This window comes from Humulus lupulus, chromosome X (assembly GCF_963169125.1).
Source record: "Humulus lupulus chromosome X, drHumLupu1.1, whole genome shotgun sequence".
NCBI lineage: Eukaryota > Viridiplantae > Streptophyta > Magnoliopsida > Rosales > Cannabaceae > Humulus > Humulus lupulus.
The window spans coordinates 17841650-17861939 of NC_084802.1; the positions used below are offsets into that span (position 1 = coordinate 17841650).

Consider the following 20290-nt stretch of genomic DNA (forward strand, 5'->3'; position numbering starts at 1 on the left):
AAGGGTTTCAATGGGGATCTAAAAGCTTAGCTCAAGGATTATCCAAGGAACATTTAATCAAAGCCAAGGTGAGAATCAAACTGTGTTTTTGAGGTTAGAAGCTCTGAGTTTTTTCTGAGTAGTAAGATAATTATAACTTTGATGTTTAAGGTTGAATTGAAGCTAGAAACTTGGGAACTAGCTGGGATTCTGCTTAAAGAAGGGGTTCAGCTGAAGAGGTAAACTTTAATTTATGATTTAGAGGCTTAAATTTGAGTTCTGTATGGTTGGTTTTAGTGTTTAATGTACTTGAGTTTCAAAGATTGAAATATGGATTGCAATGAGTCTTAGGTTGGGTTTTCTGTTGAATTATGATGTTAAAGTTCTCTTGAAAGTGTTGGGAATGATTGATATTGAAATAGGGAGCTTTGGTATGATTTTGGGTAAGGTTTGGAGGTTGGAAATGGTGAAAATTCTGGGTTCGAAGGGAAGGGCTGTGGCTCTGTTCTAAAGCGCTACGGCCCTAGGATGAAGATGACCCAGGAGGGCTCGGCCAAGGGGGAGCGCCGCGGCGCCCAAGGCAAGGGCCGTGACGCGTGTCTTCTTTCAGGGAGGGCCTTGGTTTTGTTTAATGGCAGGGCCACGGCAAAGCTTTAGGGGCCGCAGCCCTTAGACACATACTTGAACGTTCAAGGTTTTAAAGTACAGGGATCGATCCTAGGGTGCTCGGGATCAATCTCACCACCGTGCTTGGTGGGATTCGACTTCCCGGAAGCTAGTTTTGTACATGAAAACCTATATGTGAATATTAATGGAATCCATTATCTTGGTTGTGACTAGGTGATAAGCTAGGGCTCGGGGAATGGATCGTGCTCGGGGGTCGTCCTTCCTAATTAAAGCACTTGGAATCAAGGTAAGAAAACTGCACCTATGTAGGTGGATAGGATGGGACTATGTGTTCCCTATATTTGAGAGTATTGTTATGTGAATGTGTTAGGACTAAGAGTTCCCTATAATTGTATAAATGTCATGAGGTGGTATTATGCCACGGGGACAAGAGATAAGTGGCCTAAGGGTGCCGAAATCAATATTTGCGCACATGGCGTGGCTCGGACACTGGTATCCAAGGACAGCTTATTAATCACTGAGCTCGGTTAAGCTGGCCGGAGTCAGTGGGTATGTCACTGGGCTTGGCCTAATTGAGCCAAAGGCAGTGAATTAAATAGAGGGTGCGGCCCGCGGGCATTAACCCTAGTTATTGCTTGACATGTGTCTATTGTGGATTATTGTCTATGATTTGATGAGTGTTTGGAGCTGAATTATTGGTTAATGACCAGTGTGTAGCCTTAAATGTATTTTATAGCTTGATGGAACTGATTAATGCTTTGTGATTATTGGATTATGATCTGCGAACTGTTTAGCTGCTAATACTGTTATGTTATGATATTATGTTTTCTTGCTGGGCTTCGACTCACGGGTGCTACATGGTGCAGGTAAGGCAAGTTTACCATGGGTTGGAGAGCTCTGGGGGCGAGGTGTACATTGTCAGCTGCTCGGCCACCACGGTCGAGGATTTGTACAGGGACCTAAAGCGTATATTTTGCCATTAGAGTGGCTGGGTTACTTATTTGTGATTAAGAATTTTGTATTTACATCATTTAAACCCTGATTTGGGATCCCATGTATTAAACATCTGTTTTTAATAAAATCTAATCGTTTATAACCAAAATTCTTTTTAACCTAATCTGCTTGTGTCATTAGAAACACATTTCGTATTAAATGACTTGATTAGCAAGTCTTGCACTATTTCAAACACACAGTGTAGCGGTCTTGGTTATCCAGGGCGTTACAACTTGGTATTAGAGCGTCCTAGGTTTAAGGGTTCCTGAAGATAGGCTGGACATGTACACTTGCCGCTGAAGACAAGCTCGAATCAGGGTTCTATGATTGAATATTTGAGACTATATGCTTAAGCTTTTGATTAAAATGTGAATGTATTATGCTGTATGACCATAGGGAGCATGAGAACTGATAAGGCCTGGCCCTTGACTAGTATCGCATGATGAGATGGAGGCGTGCTGATCAGCATTGCTGTTGCATGTGAATGAATATTTGAACAATGGTTTGCATATTTGAACAATGGAGGCCCTTGTGAATGAATATTAATATGTTATCCTTGTCTATTGATTTATAGGAAGCATGAGAAGGTGTGAATAAACGTGGCAGCAATAAATTTGGTAGCTAAGTGCATAGAAATGTGAATTAATGTTTATTATGTTCTATGTGTGTATGAATATTGTGATTACTTGGACCTAGATATGGTTTGGTTCGAAGTGTGAACCTTAGGGTTGAGAAGTTTAGTCAGCAGTGGCAGATGAACTCAGATTGTTTGCATATAGGATGGTTTCGTAGACCTGACATCGTAATACAAGAGGGTTGCAGATGATGACTGGGGTTGGAAACCTCCATCTACCCTGAAAGAGATGTTGGTTAGCGTATGAGTAATGGTGTTGGTTCAATATAGGGATACAGACGGACAAAAAAATATTAAATGGAAGGCCTAAAAGGCGTTATCCTTTGGTTTGAAGAGGAAGGTTTGGGTTTGCTTAAGAATTATTTAGTGGATGGGCAAAGCTAATTCCATTCTTGGTTATATAAAGGTGAGAGGTCATAACTAAGGGATCGTGCTAAGTACTTGTGGCAGAAGGATGCTAGGAAATGGTATTCAGATTGAGACATTGGCATGATGGGTTGGAAAGAACTTAAGTGGGGATTCGATAAAAGAAGTTATAAGGACACAGTCTGAGCTGCGGAGATTAATAAATCTATGAGCATGATTTGAAATGATAAGACAGCGACAACATGTGTTAATGAGTGTTAGGAGTTGGATACTTCATTTTGGAAATTTATATAAGTGGTGGTAGTTGGGAATAATGACCCATGTAAAGGTTAAATTCTGGAATGGTCTAGGGTGACAGGGCTGCTCCAACGTTTTAGATCTTCGATTGCATTTGAGTAGCAGAGAGGGCCATGTTATTTGAGATCTGTGGAATGAGGTATAGAGCATGAATGCTGCAGGGAAAGGGATGCAGAAGATTGTACTTCTATTGGTAGAATTCAGTAAGGACAGATTCTCAATTCCCTTGGCACTAACAACAAAACCAAGAAACACAAGCTTATCTGTACAAAATGTACACTTTTTGAGATTTGCAAACAACTTTTCTTCTCTTAAAACATCTAAAACAAGTTTTAAATGCCCGACATGATCATCCAAGTTTTTGCTATATATCAAGATATCATCAAAATACACAACACAAAATTTTCCAATAAAAGCACACAAAACATGATTCATTATTCTCATGAAAGTACTAGGTGCATTAGTTAATCCAAATGGCATAATTAACCACTCATATAAACCGTGTTTTGTTTTAAAGGCAGTTTTCTATTCATCTCCTTCTCTCATTCTAATTTGATGATATGCACTTTTTAGATAAATTTTGGTAAAAACACAAGACCGTGCAATTCATCAAGCATATCATCTAATCTAGGGATAGGATGTCTATACTTTACAGTGATTTTGTTGATAGCTCGACAATCAACACACATCCTCCATGATCTATCTTTCTTCGGAACAAGCAACACTAGTACCGCACAAGGATTCATGCTCTCACGCACATCCCCCTTCTCCATGAGCTCAGCAACCTGCCTTTGAAGCTCTTTTGTTTCCTCGGGATTGCTCCTATAGGCTGGCCTATTTGGGATTGTCGCTCTAGGTATAAAATCAATTTGATGCTCGATTCCCCTTATTGGCAGTAAACCATTGGGTACCTCTTCAGGAAATACATCATCAAAGTCCTGCAAAAGCGAAACAACAACACTAGGCAAGGAAACATTAAGCTCATTAGTAATGGAACAAGCCTCTTTGTACAAAAGTACAATCATAGGGTGTTTTGTCAACAAAGCTCTTTCTTTCATTCTTTTGCAAAGAAACTCATTTTTTTCCTCTCTTTTTTTCTTCGCTAACCAATATTTTTTTTCTGTATTTTCTTCTCTTTTTTTAATCTTTGCCTCTCTTGTCTTTGTATTCTCATTCTCTTTTTTTAACTTCACTTGATCTTCATACACTTGTTTTGGAGTTAATGGTACAAAAGTGATTGGTCTTTCATTGAATACAAATGAGTATCTATTAGAATAACCATCGTGACTAACATGTCTGTCAAATTTCCATGGCCTTCCCAAAAGAATATGCCTTGCATGCATTGGAACCACATCACATAAAACTTGATCTTTGTATTTTCCAATTGAGAATGACACCAAAACTTGCTTGTTCACCTTAACTTCTCCACAATCATTCAACCATTGCAACTTGTATGGCCTAGGATGTTTCAAAGTTGGTAAATTCAATTTTTGCACCAAACTAGTGCTAGCCACATTAGTACAACTTCCACCATCAATAATCATGCTACATACCTTCTCATTGACATGGCATCTGGTATGAAAAATATTTTCACGTCGTAGCTCCTCATCTTCCTTGACTTGTACATTTAGAGCTCTCCTTGCAACCAAAAGCTCCCATTCAACTGGAGACTCAACATCACTTGCATCCTCCAATGGTGGCATAGATTCATTATCTGATTCACCATCGGTCTCAACATCACCATTTTCTTTCAAAATCCTCACTCTTTTATTTGGACACTGACTAGCAATATGGCCCCTTCCCAAACATTTAAAGCATTTAACATCTCTATTTCTAGAAGTTTGAGAATCAGTTTTACCTTGGTTATTGGTGCCTCCATTTTTGTTGTCTTTAGGATCAACATTTTTCTTGGAATGTGGTTTGTCACCCTTCTTGCTCCAATTTTGATTCCATGTTGAAGAAGAACCATAACTTTGACCCATATTTGTGGAACCTTTCCTTTTCAGTTGACGCTCCACTTTTATGGCCATATGCAGCATGTCATCCAACTCAACATAATGTTGTAGTTCCACCACGTTTGCAATGTCATGATTTATACAAGCTAAGAACATGTCCATAGTAGCATTAGGAGGCAATAAGAACAATAACTCAAGAACCACACAAATAATCATGATACTTTCGTTCAATGATCAATTTTATGTCCCGTCAATTATAGCATATCCAAATCTCACTTTTCAGGTTTTGATTCAAAATAATATAGGTTATGAAAATAGATGGCCAATCAATTCTCAAACAATAAACATAAATTGACAAGATCTCAATAGAGGATGAAAGAAAATAAAACTTCACTTTAATTCATAAAAGAGTTTCAAGTGATTCAATTAAAATCTCTAATACAGAAACTAGTTCATGTTCATCATTAAGAAATCCATAATCAAGAACTTAACATAAAGTAAAGATAAAAAGAAAAGAAAAGAAAAGAACTCTATGCCGATCCAAGCTCTTCTCCAAAATGATCCTAATACTCCTCTCCCAGTCTAGGTCTGCCAAAAGTCTATTTTCTTCTCAAAAAATCGTGATTAAAACCTAATTAGTGTTTCTCCTAAACTTGCAATGACCAAAACACCATTCATTAAAAATTTGCGTTTTTCACATGTCTGGCCATATCCTACGGTCGCAAGATGTCATTCATGCAGTCGCAGCAATACCCTAGAAATGGCCAACTTTTCTAGAATTGCGGCCGCAAAATCATATTCCTACGGTCAGAAAGTGCTCCGAAACACTGTTTTCCACAAATTTTTGTCCTTTTGTCAGTTTTTCTACCATGTTTCCACACCTAAATTACCTAAGCTCTTCTACACCTAAAAATATACAAAAACAAGCGTAAAATAGAACAAAACAAAACTAAACACCTAATACTTTATCTGAAAACACATAGATAAACGAGTCTAAAACTCGTTTATCAAACTTCCCAAGTATTATTCTCCTGAAGTGAATCCATTTTTGACTACATGGCATTGAGCCATTCATGAGCATCAGGCCTAGACATAGTCTTTTCATAATCTTCAGGTTCATTCTCAAACACTGCCTTGGTTGCTGCTAATGCGTAAGCAACTACATCTACTTCTGCAAACCAATTTGGTGGCTTTATTATTCTCTTGGTTCTGTCTCTCACTAGCTGATACCCTTCAATTTGTGGTGTTCCACCTTGATCTGTATCTGTACTTTTACTTGTAGTTGAAACAGAAGTGGAATCCACCTCAAAACCAATATTGTTGCGAATTTTCTCTTCATTTTCTGCATCAAACAACTGACTTTCTTTTTCTTTGGTTAGCAATGGAAAATTTAATTTATTAAAATGAACATCTCTACTTATGGTGATTCTAGGACCATTTTTATTTAAGGACCACAATTTATAACCTTTGGTTCCCTTGGGGTATCCAAGAAAGATACACTTTTGTGACCTTGCATCTAGTTATCATTTTTTTGGTGTGCATAAGCTGCACAACCAAAATTTCTTAAATGTGTAAGTGTAGGTGGTTCCCTTGACCATTTTTCTTCAGGTGTAACAAGCCCAATAACTCTATTTAGACACCTATTAACCACATAGCTAGCTGTAGTAACAGCTTAACCCCAAAAATATTTTCTCAAACCAGATCCTAGAAGCATGCTTCAAACTTTATATAGCAATGTTACGTTCATACGCTCGGCAACTCCATTTTGCTAAGGTGTTCTAATCACAGTCCTATGTCTAAGTATCCCAGATGCATCACACAAAACACCAAACTCATCATTAATAAACTCCAACCCATTATCAGTTCTCAAAACTTTAATTTTCAAACCAATTTTATTTTCCATTAAAACTTTCCATTTTTTAAACTTTTCTAAACATTCATTTTTATGTTTCATTAGAAATCCCCAAACCTTTCTACTATAATCATCAACAATAGAAAGAAAGAATCAAATAGCTCCATGAGTTGGTGTTCTACTCGCCCCCCATACATCAGCATGCAAGTACTCTAAAATTCTAGTTGATTTATGGTGTCCTGTTGTGAATTTCACCCTATGTTACTTGGCAAAAACACACCTATGTTGCTTGCCAAGAACACATATTTCACAAAACTTTAGAGTTACAGGCTTCAAACTACTAAGCAGCCCATGTTTGCCCAACTGAGCTAGACCTCGCTCACTTATATGGCCAAGTCTTTTATGTCATTTCTCTGTTTCTTCATCAGCTTCTTTGACTACACCAGTCACTCCATTTTCTACTATTTTACCATCAAGAACATACAACCCATGATTCTTTATACCTTTCAATACCGTCAACGACCCCTTTGAGACTCTCAACAACCCATTGATTGATTTGTAACTCAAACCTTTATCTTCAAGAGTACCAAGTGAGATGAGATTCCTTTTGAGAAGAGGAATGTGCCTTACACTCTCTAACAACCTAATTTTTCCATCAAAATGTTTCACAACAACACTTCCTATACCTTCAATTTTACAAGACTCATCATTTCCCATTAACACCTTCCCTTGATTCACCTTTCTATAATCTTGGAATCATTCTCTCCTTGGGCACATGTGAAATGTGCAACCAGAATCAAGTATCCATTCATTTGGATTTCTATCTATGGAAATTGATAGCATCTCACCATCCGAAGCTTCTTCATTGTCAACAAACGCAGTTGTACTTGATGAAGGTGTATCTTCTTTAAGCTTCCTTTTATAAGCAAAGTAATTCATTCTTATGTGTCCACTTTTACCACAAAAGAAACACTTTCTTGTATCTCTTCCTCTTGAAGCTGATCGAGCAGGAGACTTCCATTTTCCAAATGAATTCTCATTCCTTTTGTTAAAACCTCTTCTTGGAGATCTACCTCGAGCTATCAAAGCTTCATATTTCTTGCCTTTCTTAAGCGATAATTCAAAGTCTTTAGTTCTTAGAATCCCCAAGACATCCTCCATTGTAATAGTATCTCTACTTAACTGAATAACAGTTTTGAGATCCTTAAAAGCTTCAGGAAGACTATACAACAAAGTAATTGCTTGGTCTTCTTCACTAATAGTTTCTCCTGCATTTTCTAAATCTAGCACAAGCTTGTTAAATTCATCCAGATTTTGTTCAAGATTCCTTGTAGGATCCATCACAAATTTGTAAAACCTCCCTTTCATATGAATTTTATTAGAAATTGATTTTGTTGAATAGAGAATTTTGAGTTTAGACCACATATCATCAGGATTAGTTTCATTTATTACATGTCGCAACACATTATTTTCCAGATGCATCACAAGGGTATACCTTGCTTTCTTCATCATGGTCTTTACTTCTTCAGGTTTGGACGTTCTTGCCATCTTCTCTTCTCCTTCAAGGTTTCATCCAGATTTTGATGAATCAAAACTGTCATAAGCTTTTCCTTCCATAAACTGAAGTCTCCACTTCCTTCGAACTGCTCAAGATCATACCTTGTAGTTCCTGCCATCTTCTTGAAACTTCAAGAAACTCAACTCTGAACCAAGAATCTTCAAGCTTTCACCCTACGGATCGAAACATGGCTCTGATTTGTTGGAATATCACAACAACAAGGCTTGAGACTAATCTAGAACATTCATAGATGCAACACGAATTACCCTGGTTCAGCTCCAATATGGAACCTACATCTAGCTAGAGCTTGTCCACACACGAGTTCTTGAATCCACTATGTACAGTGACAATACAAACCCATTCAAGAAAATTTGTTCATGACAACTCTCACAAATCTCTCAAACACTCTGTGAACAATCACTCTTAGAAAATACAAAAAAGTAAATGGTACACACTCTCTTACTCTGTATTCTCTCCAATAATCAACTCATTCTATGTTATTAGTTTCTTAATGAAAAAGTATTACAACTCTATATATATACTAACCTAAGTGGATACAAGAAATAAAGTAATAAGAAAGTGACACGTGACTGCCAATGTTGTTACTATGAGAATTAAACACCATACTTACAAAATTGTAACATATGATTACAAATTTGTAAATTTTAGTTACAAATTTGTAAACTTTTGTTATAAAAAATTATATTGTTACAAATTTGTAAACTTAGTTTTCTAAAAAAAAAAGCTCCATATTTATGATTATGCCTCCATATTTTGTATTTTTTTTCCAGATTCCGTATTTTTCTTTAAATCTTAGGAAATTTTGTGAATTTCCCATAATATAATTTGGGGTTCACCTACTCTATGTCATGATTTTCTGTTGGCACTTTTTTTCATACTACTGTATTTTTGTAGCTAGTAGGAATTATCATTTTAACCCGCCAGTACCCACTGTTAGCTTAACGGGGACGGGGCAAAACCTATGACAGGACACTCATAATTTTTAATGATAAAATTTTATCAAAGTATATTATTTTTTTAAAAAAATATATATTTTACAAATTTTTTATTTTATTTTTTATAATGGATACCTATAGGGCCCTCAACCCTGATTATATGAAGACAGAGACAAATGAAGACTTGAGAGACGAGGGATTAGGGTGAAGGAAATCCCTCCTTCGCCACCTCGTTTACTTCTATAAGCCCTGGCTAACTTCGACTTTTTAAAATTTTCAATTTTCAAAGTCCAATCTCAAATTATCTTCAATGAATAATTGTCTTCTAAACTGTAAAAAAAAGTGTTTATAGTAATCTGAACTCAAATAATTATGTTGAAATCATAGCTAACCATATTCTTCATTTCATGTCCAAATTCAAAAATAACAAATTATTTATCAAGTGAAAACAATTTAAATATAAATTATAATTTGATATTTTCAAAGAGACCTAAAATGTCTATTCCCAAGTTAGGGCTAGAGGAATGGGTAGGAAGAGGAGGATCATGGAGAGCAATGAGAGCAGCAACCAAACCAACATTGCTTGAAATAGTGGGTTGGGTGAACCATGGTTTGTCCCTTTGGTCTAAGAACTTGTCAGATTGGTCTGGTCCGGCCACCATCGCCCCGACCAAAATATTAGGGTCTGGGTCCTTAGACTGTAGCCATTTGTGTCCATCCTCGCAGGTGTAAGGTTGATCGTCCCATGGAATGGAGGCACTCCTATGGTGAACTTGTTTTGGATACTGGCCACCAAATCCCACCATGTAGCTCATCTTCATTGGGTTATCTCCTAGTATATAATTCACCTAATTATTTTGTGTGGGAAAACAAAAATTTCCAATTAATAATATGGCATAAATCAATTGCAAAGTGGATTTTGCAAAAGTATCTATAAATTTATCAATTCCTTTTGTAAATTAGTCTACCATACAACATTCCATACATGTACTTAATTTCTCGACAATTGTCCAAATAGGGCCCGAGCAGTACTAGTCCCCCAAAAAATTTATCCTGTCTATATTTCATAAATATATAAATTAAACTAAAAATTATTATTATAAGCTAAATTTTCTTAGAAAAAGTTGTGATAAAGAGCCCTCCTAAAAAAATGCAATTAACCCCAATATTAATCACTGGTCCAAATGAAAGAGTAAATAAAATAAATAAAGAGAATATATTTATTATTAATTAACAAATATATATACAGCATCACTGTAAAAAAAAATTAAAAAAAAATCTTCAAACAACTTGAGGTAATTTTTTTAATCTAAATTATTAGATGCCTAAGTAATGAAATTGAAACCTTACATGTCTTCTAACTTTAAAAACATCTCACAATTAATAGTAATTTAGGTGGAAAACCAATTTTACCATAGTTTAAGCACTGATAAGAATAATTTAAATGTATTTTCAGGTAAAACTTTATATCTCAATGAAGCTCATAAATATATAAAGACTTCTCAATGATTAATATATATAACTTCTTTCTACATAAAATAAAAATTTTGCATGCAAGACTATAATTTTGGGAATTAATAATATTCCAACAGGACAACAAGGGTTACTCATATAAATATATATAGATATATGTATATATAAACATATAGATAAAAAAACATATATAATGAAACTAGCTAGCTAATTACCTGAGATGTGGAGAAGGTCCTAAGCATTTCAATGGAGAAGCTATGATCAGTGCAGCTTCCACCAGACCTTCTTAGGGCTTGGAGATAGTCACTGTACAACTTACTGAGGAAAGAGGCCGTTGCACTGAATTGGAGTAGTGGTGCCCCATCTTCTACCGTTTGTATCACTAATCCACCTATATATATATATATATATCAAAGTTCTTATTATATATTTCGATAATATAATTGATTGATGTTACAAACTATTTGTGACTAAAAATTGTCGTTTAGTTAGAATGTTATATTATTTTATAAATAATATAATATTTTGATTAAATGAATTATGTGATAAATGATAGAGTTTGAGGAATGTTATTTTGTCAAATGTAACATATATTGTGGATCAAATTAAATTTTGTAATACAATTCTTAAGAAATGATGATCATAAATTTTGTAATTCTCACAAATATATTTATCAATTGATGTGTAAAAAGAGTTACACATCTTGAATTTGATTTTCATTAGCTATAATACTTTATAGTTGTTGTGTGCATATAATTAACTCTAAAGGGAGTTTGGTGAAATTAGAAAATCAAATGGTGGATGAGAAATGTAGAAAGAAAAAAAAAACCATTTTGCTCACTTGGAGATAATGTGTGAATGTGAAAAAACGCACTACATAGATTATAACACTTGTGATGACATGCTCATATTTAAAACACTATGATGAATATAAGAGAATGCGTGATAAATCATTAGTAATATTTCTAGAGAGTATTCTCAAAGTATTTTTATGCTACATGAAATAGCTTTTAGGATAAATTTTTTTTATCATTGTTTAAGCCTTGTGTTGTTGTTTAAATCTTCATCTTCCACCTCTTATGTAATCTCTTATCATCTTTTTCTTCCACTTACCTAATATTATATTTGTTAATGTTATATATATTGTGTTATTTTGATTGTAAATATTATCTCCTTTGTTAATAACATATTATCATTTATATATAGAGTAAGATGTATGTACCTGGTGTAGTGTTGTTGAAGTTTGGAGCCGAAACATAAGAGCACATTAGGGAGTTTATCATAGCTGCCGATTCACTCATGGCGTCTTCGTAAGGAAAGCCAAGGTCATTAAAGAATTGGAGACGAGTTAGCAAAATCTACAACTTTTCAATAACCCCCAGTTAGTCTAAGATCAGTACTCTATATATATAACTAGTGGATCTATTTATATATTATTGTATTCTTTTATATCATATAAAGAATCAATTACAGCATTCACGACCACAATAAAAATACTTCAGAAATAATTCTAATAGTTAACAAGTCATGAAGATGAGAATAAAGAAAGTACGTACGGCGTTAGCAGTAAGCTTGTTGTTCCAATAGAACAAGCCTTGGTCGAAAATGGTCTGATTACTGCGTGCGGAAGTAAACATTTGGGTTGCATATTCAAGATGAGAAGTGTTCCCAGTAGCGAAGAACAACCAAGTGCCTGCCCAGACAAGCTCATCTAAGTACCCAGATGAATTATAAAACTGTCTTGCTTCTTTTCCACACTTATCATCAATATCACTAGTGTATGTTCCTTGCTCAGAAGGGTCTTTCCTAGTCGCCACTTCAAACAACTTCTCAGCTGTTTTGACCAATTTTTCTGAGTATTGATCACCATCACTACTTTCTTCCTTGAACACTAACGATGCTGCTGATAACGCCGCCACCATTTCTCCCGCCAGATCCGATGCCTTTGAACTATCACAATACGAAACTGGTCTCGTATAATCCATGTCCTCTGGTCTTTCCCAACAGTTCATGTCGTTTGGTGTTTTTGTGTCTTTTCCCGCTGTCCCAACCTGAATTTGATTATTAAACCATAAGGTCACGTTTGGATAGAATTAACAAAATAATAATAAAAAAAACATTAAAGATCAATGAATGAGTTGGTGATTTGCCAACAACAAATTAGCAAGAGAAAAAAAAAAAACAAGTTTGATGCATAGTGGAATCTTTTTTCTTATTCCATGGAAATACATAGAGATGAGTATTTGATAGCATAAAAATTAGAGTTTTTAGATTGTTGGATTAATTTTTTCAATATGCCCTTTAATTTTATAACAAAATTATATTATAAAATTATTTCTATTCAACTAAATCTCACCCTCCAAATGTGACCTATAGGTTTAAGTTTGGTTGACATATTATACTGTGTGAAAATGCTTGTTCAATATATATGTATGTATCTTTTTTGGTATCTCTGTATTATAACGTTTGGTGACAGAAGTGGAAATAACATAGATGATAATTTTTTTCACCAATAATCAATCATAAAAATAAAAATAATTTTACAGATATATAAATTTGTATATTAAACATAAAGAATACAAATTAAGTAAATTAACATATACCAAGTAAGGGAATTAAATAATTAAAATGAAATTATCTTAAATTATTAAAATTATCTATTAAGTGAATTAAAAGTTTTTTTCAACACACATCTGCAAATTATAAAATTTATAGAATCTTCCTATATACTATCTTGCAAACTCGTGATGATCAAATGATTATTAAAGGCATCAAAGGTGCAGTATCAAATAGTTTTTCCAAACTACTACAAAAAGTTGGGAGTAAAAATAAAAAAATTGTGTGAGAAAAATATTATATTATTACTAAAAATTCCTAATTTAAAGTATTAGTTATAAAAAAAAAGATACACTTTATTGTAACTTAATATATTTTTAGCCACAATAAATTTTATAATTATATATATATAAAATGTGATTTAATTATGTTAGTGATTAAAAATTATTAGTTTTTAGTCACAAAATATTATTATTTGTAACTAAAACTTAAACTTAGGGTTAATAAAAATTGTGTTATGATCAAAAGCTTGTCACTAAATATATTTTTTTAGTAATTCCTATCCAAAATATGAAAAAAAAAAACTATATACCAATATATACTGATCTAGCTAAATGTAATTTGAGTCCACACCCAACAATTATAAAGATTAAAAAACAAAAAGAGAGAATTTCTTTTGATCTTAGCCTTGCCTGGGAATACAATCTGGTATCTGAAGTTGAATTGAAAGGAGGAACGAAAAGTTTGAGCAAATAATCAGTACCCCATTTGATGATGTCCTTAACATGGTCAAGCTCACCTATCTCACTATATTTTTGGTGATATTCAATCACACTCCAACTCAATAACGTTACTGTATAAGCTGTAGGAAAGCTAAACTTCATGTTGTTCCCTGAATCATAAAAACCACCCACAAGATCAGCTTGTACCGTACCAAATTTGCCATCCTCCAACCCCGAATCTCCTCGAAATTTCACGGGACTGTTCTTCGGATAGGGCCCAGCTGCCAATAAAAACGAGATTTTTATTAGAAAAAATATACCGGACTCTGATATCATATGAAAAATTCTTGATACCTTGTCTGAAGATTATTTTAAAAAATACATAAAGTATTACACTTTTGAGCGTCAAAGAAAGTGAGAGCTTGGTTGACCGCAAGCGTGAGATTCTTAGAAGGTCCATGGTGATGATTTTTCCGGGGAAAAAAGTGTACAAGCAAAATGAGAGAAATGATGAGAAAAATGACTAAAGCTGATATGTAAAGAAAACGTTTGAAGAACTTTTTGTCAGTGATAACAAGATCAAAATTAACCGATTTAGAGAATTTTGAGGGAAGTGAATCATAAGTTGAAAGAGATGGTGGAAAAAGGCTATACTCGAGCTCTATCGAGTTCCACCGGCTCGACGAGGGGAGTAAACGACCGGCTTCTGATATGGAGTGGACGAACTCAATGGGGTGTCGTTCTATGTTAACTCGAGTACTCGCAGAGGACATTGTTGTTGTACTTGTCAAAGTTGAAGATATGGCTAAACAAAACTAACCCATTAGTGTACTTAATTCTCGGTAACAACATATAACAATTTATTTGATGATAAGAACAAAGTTTTGATGATATCAAGAAGGTATATATATATCATTATTTTAAGTATATATAATCAAGAGAGATTGTTAAGTACTGTAATGAGAATCTGGCTCTTTCATATTCATTCTTTCTTTCTTTAGCTATGGTTTATAGTTTTAATAATACTAACACACAAGATAAATATCAATATCTAACTTCTAAAAGAAAAAAAAGAAAAGAAAAAGATATGAAGGTTGTGTGCATGGACTTGAATTTGTCAGCCTATATACAGTAAACGTCAAAGAAAAAACTCATTTAACATGTAATTAAATAGCGAAGAAGCCGTCCTTTTTAACTGTATTCCCAATGCTATGTTATAATTTGTCCCTTAAGCAATACCATGCCTATCTCCAATGGTCGCAAATTAGGCACAAGAAATTATAATAATTATCTACCTACAAAAGTACCACAATTTACACTTATACGGCTATCATAGAAAAAATATGGACTTGGTAGCTATTTCCAAAAATCTTTAGGGCATGTTTCACATTATTATTATTATTATTATTATCAAGGTTGTGCTTTCTTCGAAAACAAAATAAGATTTTTATGTCACTCAATGTGTGACATAAAAGCCCTATTACGTCGAACAACAGTTTGACATAAATTTAGGAGATATAAATTTCGGAAGTTATTATGTCAAGTTTGGCTTGACGTATGCTCAAGTTATTACATTGAGCAAAGCTTGACTCTGCTCAACAAATAATACACTTTCGGTAAAAAAAATCATAATAATATTATCACATATAACCCTATAATACAAATCCCTAATTCGAAAAAAAAAAATACAAATACATTCTAATACATGAATAAACTAAAATACAAATAAGAAAATCACATTTGATGTTCAACAACTTCAGTTGATCAATATTAAAATCAATTACAAACTGAGAATTCTCAACACCTAAATCAACAAAAATGAACACTACAAGAAAAAAATGCTTTTACTTCAGTTTTTATGTTGGACTCACTTTGATTTTCGCTTAAATACGCAACCCTAGTAGTTCAAGGCGAAGTAAAAAATAGATAAAAACTGAAGTGAAATATAGGCTTTCTACTTCTGTTATTATGTAAAAAACGAAGTAGAAAGTGTAGATTCTACTTCGGTTTTTACATAATAACCGAAGTAGAAAGTTGTGTACACCTCCGCGCGGTTCCTTCTTAAATCTTTCTACTATGATTATTATGTAAAATTCGAAGTAGAATCCCCACTTTCTACTTCGGTTTTTACATAATAACCGAAGTAGAAAGCCCCATCCCTATTATTTTTTGGAATAATTATTTTTTATTATTTTAAAATGGCTCAATTCTTAATTTATATATATATATATATTTTTGGATTGATTTTTTTAAATGGTCTAATTATATGAATTTATAGTTATATATATTTTTTACTTTGGTTTTTGCTTAAATTCGCAATCGCAGTAGATCGGAGCGAAGTAAAAAGTACATAAAAACCGAAGTGAAATATAGACTTTCTACTTCGGTTATTATGTAAAAATCAAAGTAGAAAGTGGATATTCTACTTCTGTTTTTACATAATAACCAAAGAAGAAATTTGTGTACACCTCCGCGCGGTTCCTTTTTAAATCTTTCTACTTCGGTTATTATGTAAAAACTGAAGTAGAATCCCTACTTTCTACTTCAGTTTTTACATAATAATCGAAGTAGAAAGCATCATCCCTATTATTTTTTTTGGAATAATTATTTTTTATTATTTTAAAATGGCCAAATTCTTAATTTATAGTTATATATATTTTTGCAATTAGAATTAGTTATGATTTTTTTTAATGAAAATATGCTAACTTTCATTAATTAGAAATGTCATACATAAGCATAAATAGAAGTACTTCAGTAAGATATCTAGCCTTAACATTAATACATTTACATAAAACTAAACTTAGAACTAGACGAACTCATAAACAAAATAGGCTTACTAATAAATGTATGTCATCAATCGAACTAACCATTCGTGTTGGATTGACAAGAGGTCTGCAATATCACAATATTCATTCTTCCCATCAAACTGTAAAATTAATAAATAACAATTAATTAATAACAACAATGATTATTTTATAGGTTATCGATACCATAATAAGTTATAAAAAATAAACTTACTTTTTCTTTTAGGGCTTCTATTGCATTTGATGCCCGTACAAGATCTCTAATGTACTTCAACACATAAAAACCACATTCATGACTTTGTGGTTGTTTTGGACATGCAACATTGAATACCTTTGTAGGATTGTCGAGTAATTCATTGGAAGAAGCCTTATAATATGCACTATATATGCAGATGGTTTTCAATCAGTTACCAAGGGAATTAAGACACAGGAACCTAATGCCATCCAAACGAGTGTGAAGAATAAATTTTGCCTGCTAGAGGGGGACCCTGAGATAGAGCTTTTACAGAGGAGTAATACAGTAAGAGAGGGGGGAGGACCCTCTGTACTAGATGGATAGAATCCTAACTTGGAATGTACGAGGGATTAACAGTCAACATAAGCACAAGGAGATTAAACACTTAATTCTTTCAAAGAAGGTTGGCTTGGTTAGTCTACTTGAAACAAAAGTGAAGAATAAAAATATGGGGTCTATCTACACGAATCTGTTTTCTGGGTGGTGTTTCACTAATAATAACCCTTGGATTGATAAGGGTAGGATAATAATTGCTTGGAATCCGAGAGCTTTCTCTTTGGATATCAAATTATGTACTACACAATTAATTCACTGTCAAGTACAGGTCCCTAATCGAACAGGAACGTTCTTGGTTACCTTTGTATATGGTTATAATGATGCAGCCTCTAGGGAGATCCTATGGAATGACTTACAAGGATTGGCTGTGGATATATCTGTCCCTTGGTTGGTGATAGGAGACTTCAATGAGATTCTTTCATTGCATGATAGAATTGGCAAAAAAAGTAACATGAAGATCTCAAGTAAATTTTCAGAGTGTTTGACAGCTTGCCATTTGGAAGATTTGAAATTTTCTGGCTGCTTCTATACTTGGAATAATAAGCAGAGAGCAGAGGAGAGGGTTTATTCCAAGATTGATAGAGCTTTAGTTAACTCAAAATGGACTAATCATTTCCCTAACTCAGAGGCTGTGTTCTTGCCCGAAGGGATATTTGATCACAGTCCAATTCTTGTTCATGTCACTTTGGAAATGCACTTGGAAAAGAAGCCATTTAGATATTTTCGGATGTGGAAAGAAGCACCCTATTATGAAAATAAACTCCAGACCAGTTGGAACTTATCAGTTAGTGGTATGCCAATGTTCCAAATAGTATCAAAATTAAAAAGGCTGAAACAGGTGCTAGTGAGCATAAATAGAGAGGGTTTTTCTGATATTCAATAGACAGAATTTAAGGCGGGACTTTTATTGAAGGAACTTCAGGAACAATTGCAGAAAGATCCATTAAATGACAGGTTGATTTCTCAGGAACAAGTGATTAGAGAACAGTATATGCATTACCATAAAGCTTACATGATGTTCTTAGCTCAAAAAGCTAAAGCTTCTTGGATGGCTAATGGTGATGAAAACACTCACATCTTTCATGCTTCCCTTAAGGCCAGGAGAATACAGAACAGAATTCTGTCCATCAGGAATGAGGCAGGGATTTGGGTCGACTCTCCTACAGATATAACAAGGCCTTTTTGGATTATTATAAAGGCTTGTTGGGGACAGTAATGGTGCACAGGAAGAAGGTGTCTTGGTCAATCATGAAGCTCGGACCAGTTCTAAATGCAGCTCTCATTCAGACTCTTTCAACGAATTTCTCAGCTCAGGAGGTTAAGAATGTGATGTTTGCAATTCCCGGATTGAAAGCCCCAGGCCCAGATGGATATAGTAGTTACTTTTACCAAGATAATTGGGATTTGGTGGGTTCGGAGGCTACTACAGCTGTGTTATCCTTCCTTACTTCAGGTAAACTACTTAGGGAGATTAATAACACAACAATTACACTCATTCCCAAGCATATTTTCCCTGATTCTGTGTGTGATTTCAGACCTATTTCATGTTGTAATGTTATATATAAAGCTGCCTCCAAACTGATTTGCTCAAGGATCCGGAAAGTGCTACCTGAAATAATTGCAGAAAATCAAGGGGGATTTGTTCATGGTAGATATATAGCTTACAATATCATGATATGTCAAAACTTAGTTCGGCATTATGGGAGACAAAATTGTAAGCCAAGTTGCATGATCACGTTGGATTTGAGGAAAGCATATGACACCATAGAATGGGATTTTATTGAAGAAATGCTCACTGTTTTTCAATTTCCACAGAAATTTATACAGCTCATCATGGTATGTGTTCGAACTACCAGGTTTTCATTGATGATTAATGGCTCATTAAATGGATATTTTGAGGCTAAACGAGGATTGAGGCAAGGAGATCCTATGTCCCCCTTGTTATTTGTACTTGGTATGGAATACTTATCTAGGATCATGATTAAAGTTAGCTTTTATCCTGGTTATAAATTCCATGATCGGTGTGCTAGTTTGAAGTTGAATCATCTATGTTTTGCTGATGACATATTGTTATTCAGTCATGGAGACTTTATATCTATCCTTTGGATGCTTAGGGGACTCAAGTTATTTTCCAAGACTTCAGGACTCTTTCCAAATGAGGCTAAGTCTGCAATATATTGCAGTGGCATGTGTGAGTCTGAGATTGAGAAAGTAGTGACTGCTTCAGGATTCACACGATCTTCATTACCTATCAGGTACCTGGGCATTCCTATCTGTTCTAAAAGAATTTCTAATGCTGAGTGTGGGATCATTCTAGACAAAATGGTAGCCAGGATTAAACAATGGAGTTCCAGAAATTTATCATATAGTGCTAGAGCAACATTGATCAATGCGGTTTTACTGTCAATACACTCTTATTGGGCTCAAATAATGGTGTTGCCAAAACAGCTATTGAAGGATATAGATGCAATTTGCAAGGCTTTTTTGTGGAAGGGAGATGCAGAAGCTCATGGTCCAGGGGCAGTTGCTTGGTCTACTGTTTGTTCTCCAAAATCTGCAGGAGGGTTAGGATTCAGGAAAATCTTAGAATGGAATATTGCTGCCTTAGGGAAATATGTATGGGCAATTGCCTCTAAAAAGGACAACCTATGGGTTAAGTAGATACATAGCATTTATTTGCAAACAATGGACTGGTGGACTTACTCAGTACAGCAAAGTTGCAGCTGGTACTGGAAGAAAATAGTTGAAATCAAGGACCTTTTTAGAGCTAAAATGGATAAAGCAGCTTTCATGGCAGTGAAATATGGTATTCAATCTGGGCATGCAATACTATATGATCAACAAACCAAGGTCCAATGGAGTAAATATGTCTGGGAGAGATGCAATATACCGAAACACAGATACATACTCTGGCTAACGTTACACCAGAAGCTGAAAACCAGAGGCT

The 20290-nt window shown here is 34.4% G+C and overlaps 2 protein-coding genes across 2 annotated transcripts; one reads left to right on the forward strand and one right to left on the reverse strand.

Annotated features, from left to right (window-relative positions):
* Positions 1–9681: 9681 nt before the first annotated feature.
* LOC133805586 (endoglucanase 10-like) lies at positions 9682–14741 on the reverse strand. Its single transcript, XM_062243767.1, has 6 exons — positions 14363–14741; positions 13939–14249; positions 12247–12741; positions 11913–12048; positions 10906–11081; positions 9682–10065 (listed from the first exon to the last, which is right to left on the reverse strand). Exons 1-6 carry the CDS (start codon positions 14739–14741, stop codon positions 9682–9684), a joined length of 1881 nt encoding a protein of 626 aa, XP_062099751.1.
* A 2714-nt stretch (positions 14742–17455) lies between these two features.
* LOC133805587 (uncharacterized) lies at positions 17456–18559 on the forward strand. Its single transcript, XM_062243768.1, has 2 exons — positions 17456–18134; positions 18231–18559. Exons 1-2 carry the CDS (start codon positions 17456–17458, stop codon positions 18557–18559), a joined length of 1008 nt encoding a protein of 335 aa, XP_062099752.1.
* Positions 18560–20290: the final 1731 nt, after the last annotated feature.

Excerpts from the sequence above, each read along its gene's own strand:
- LOC133805587 (XM_062243768.1), top strand. The coding sequence starts at position 17,456 with ATGGGGTCTATCTACACGAATCTGTTTTCTGGGTGGTGTTTCACTAAT. Across the intron at positions 18,135-18,230 it reads TTGGAACTTATCAGTTAGTG|AATTTAAGGCGGGACTTTTA; the intron begins GTATGCCAATGT and ends TTCAATAGACAG.
- LOC133805586 (XM_062243767.1), bottom strand. The coding sequence starts at position 14,741 with ATGTCCTCTGCGAGTACTCGAGTTAACATAGAACGACACCCCATTGAG. Across the intron at positions 14,250-14,362 it reads TTTCTTTGACGCTCAAAAGT|CTGGGCCCTATCCGAAGAAC; the intron begins GTAATACTTTAT and ends TTTTATTGGCAG. Across the intron at positions 12,049-12,246 it reads ACAAGCTTACTGCTAACGCC|ATTTTGCTAACTCGTCTCCA; the intron begins GTACGTACTTTC and ends GAAAAGTTGTAG.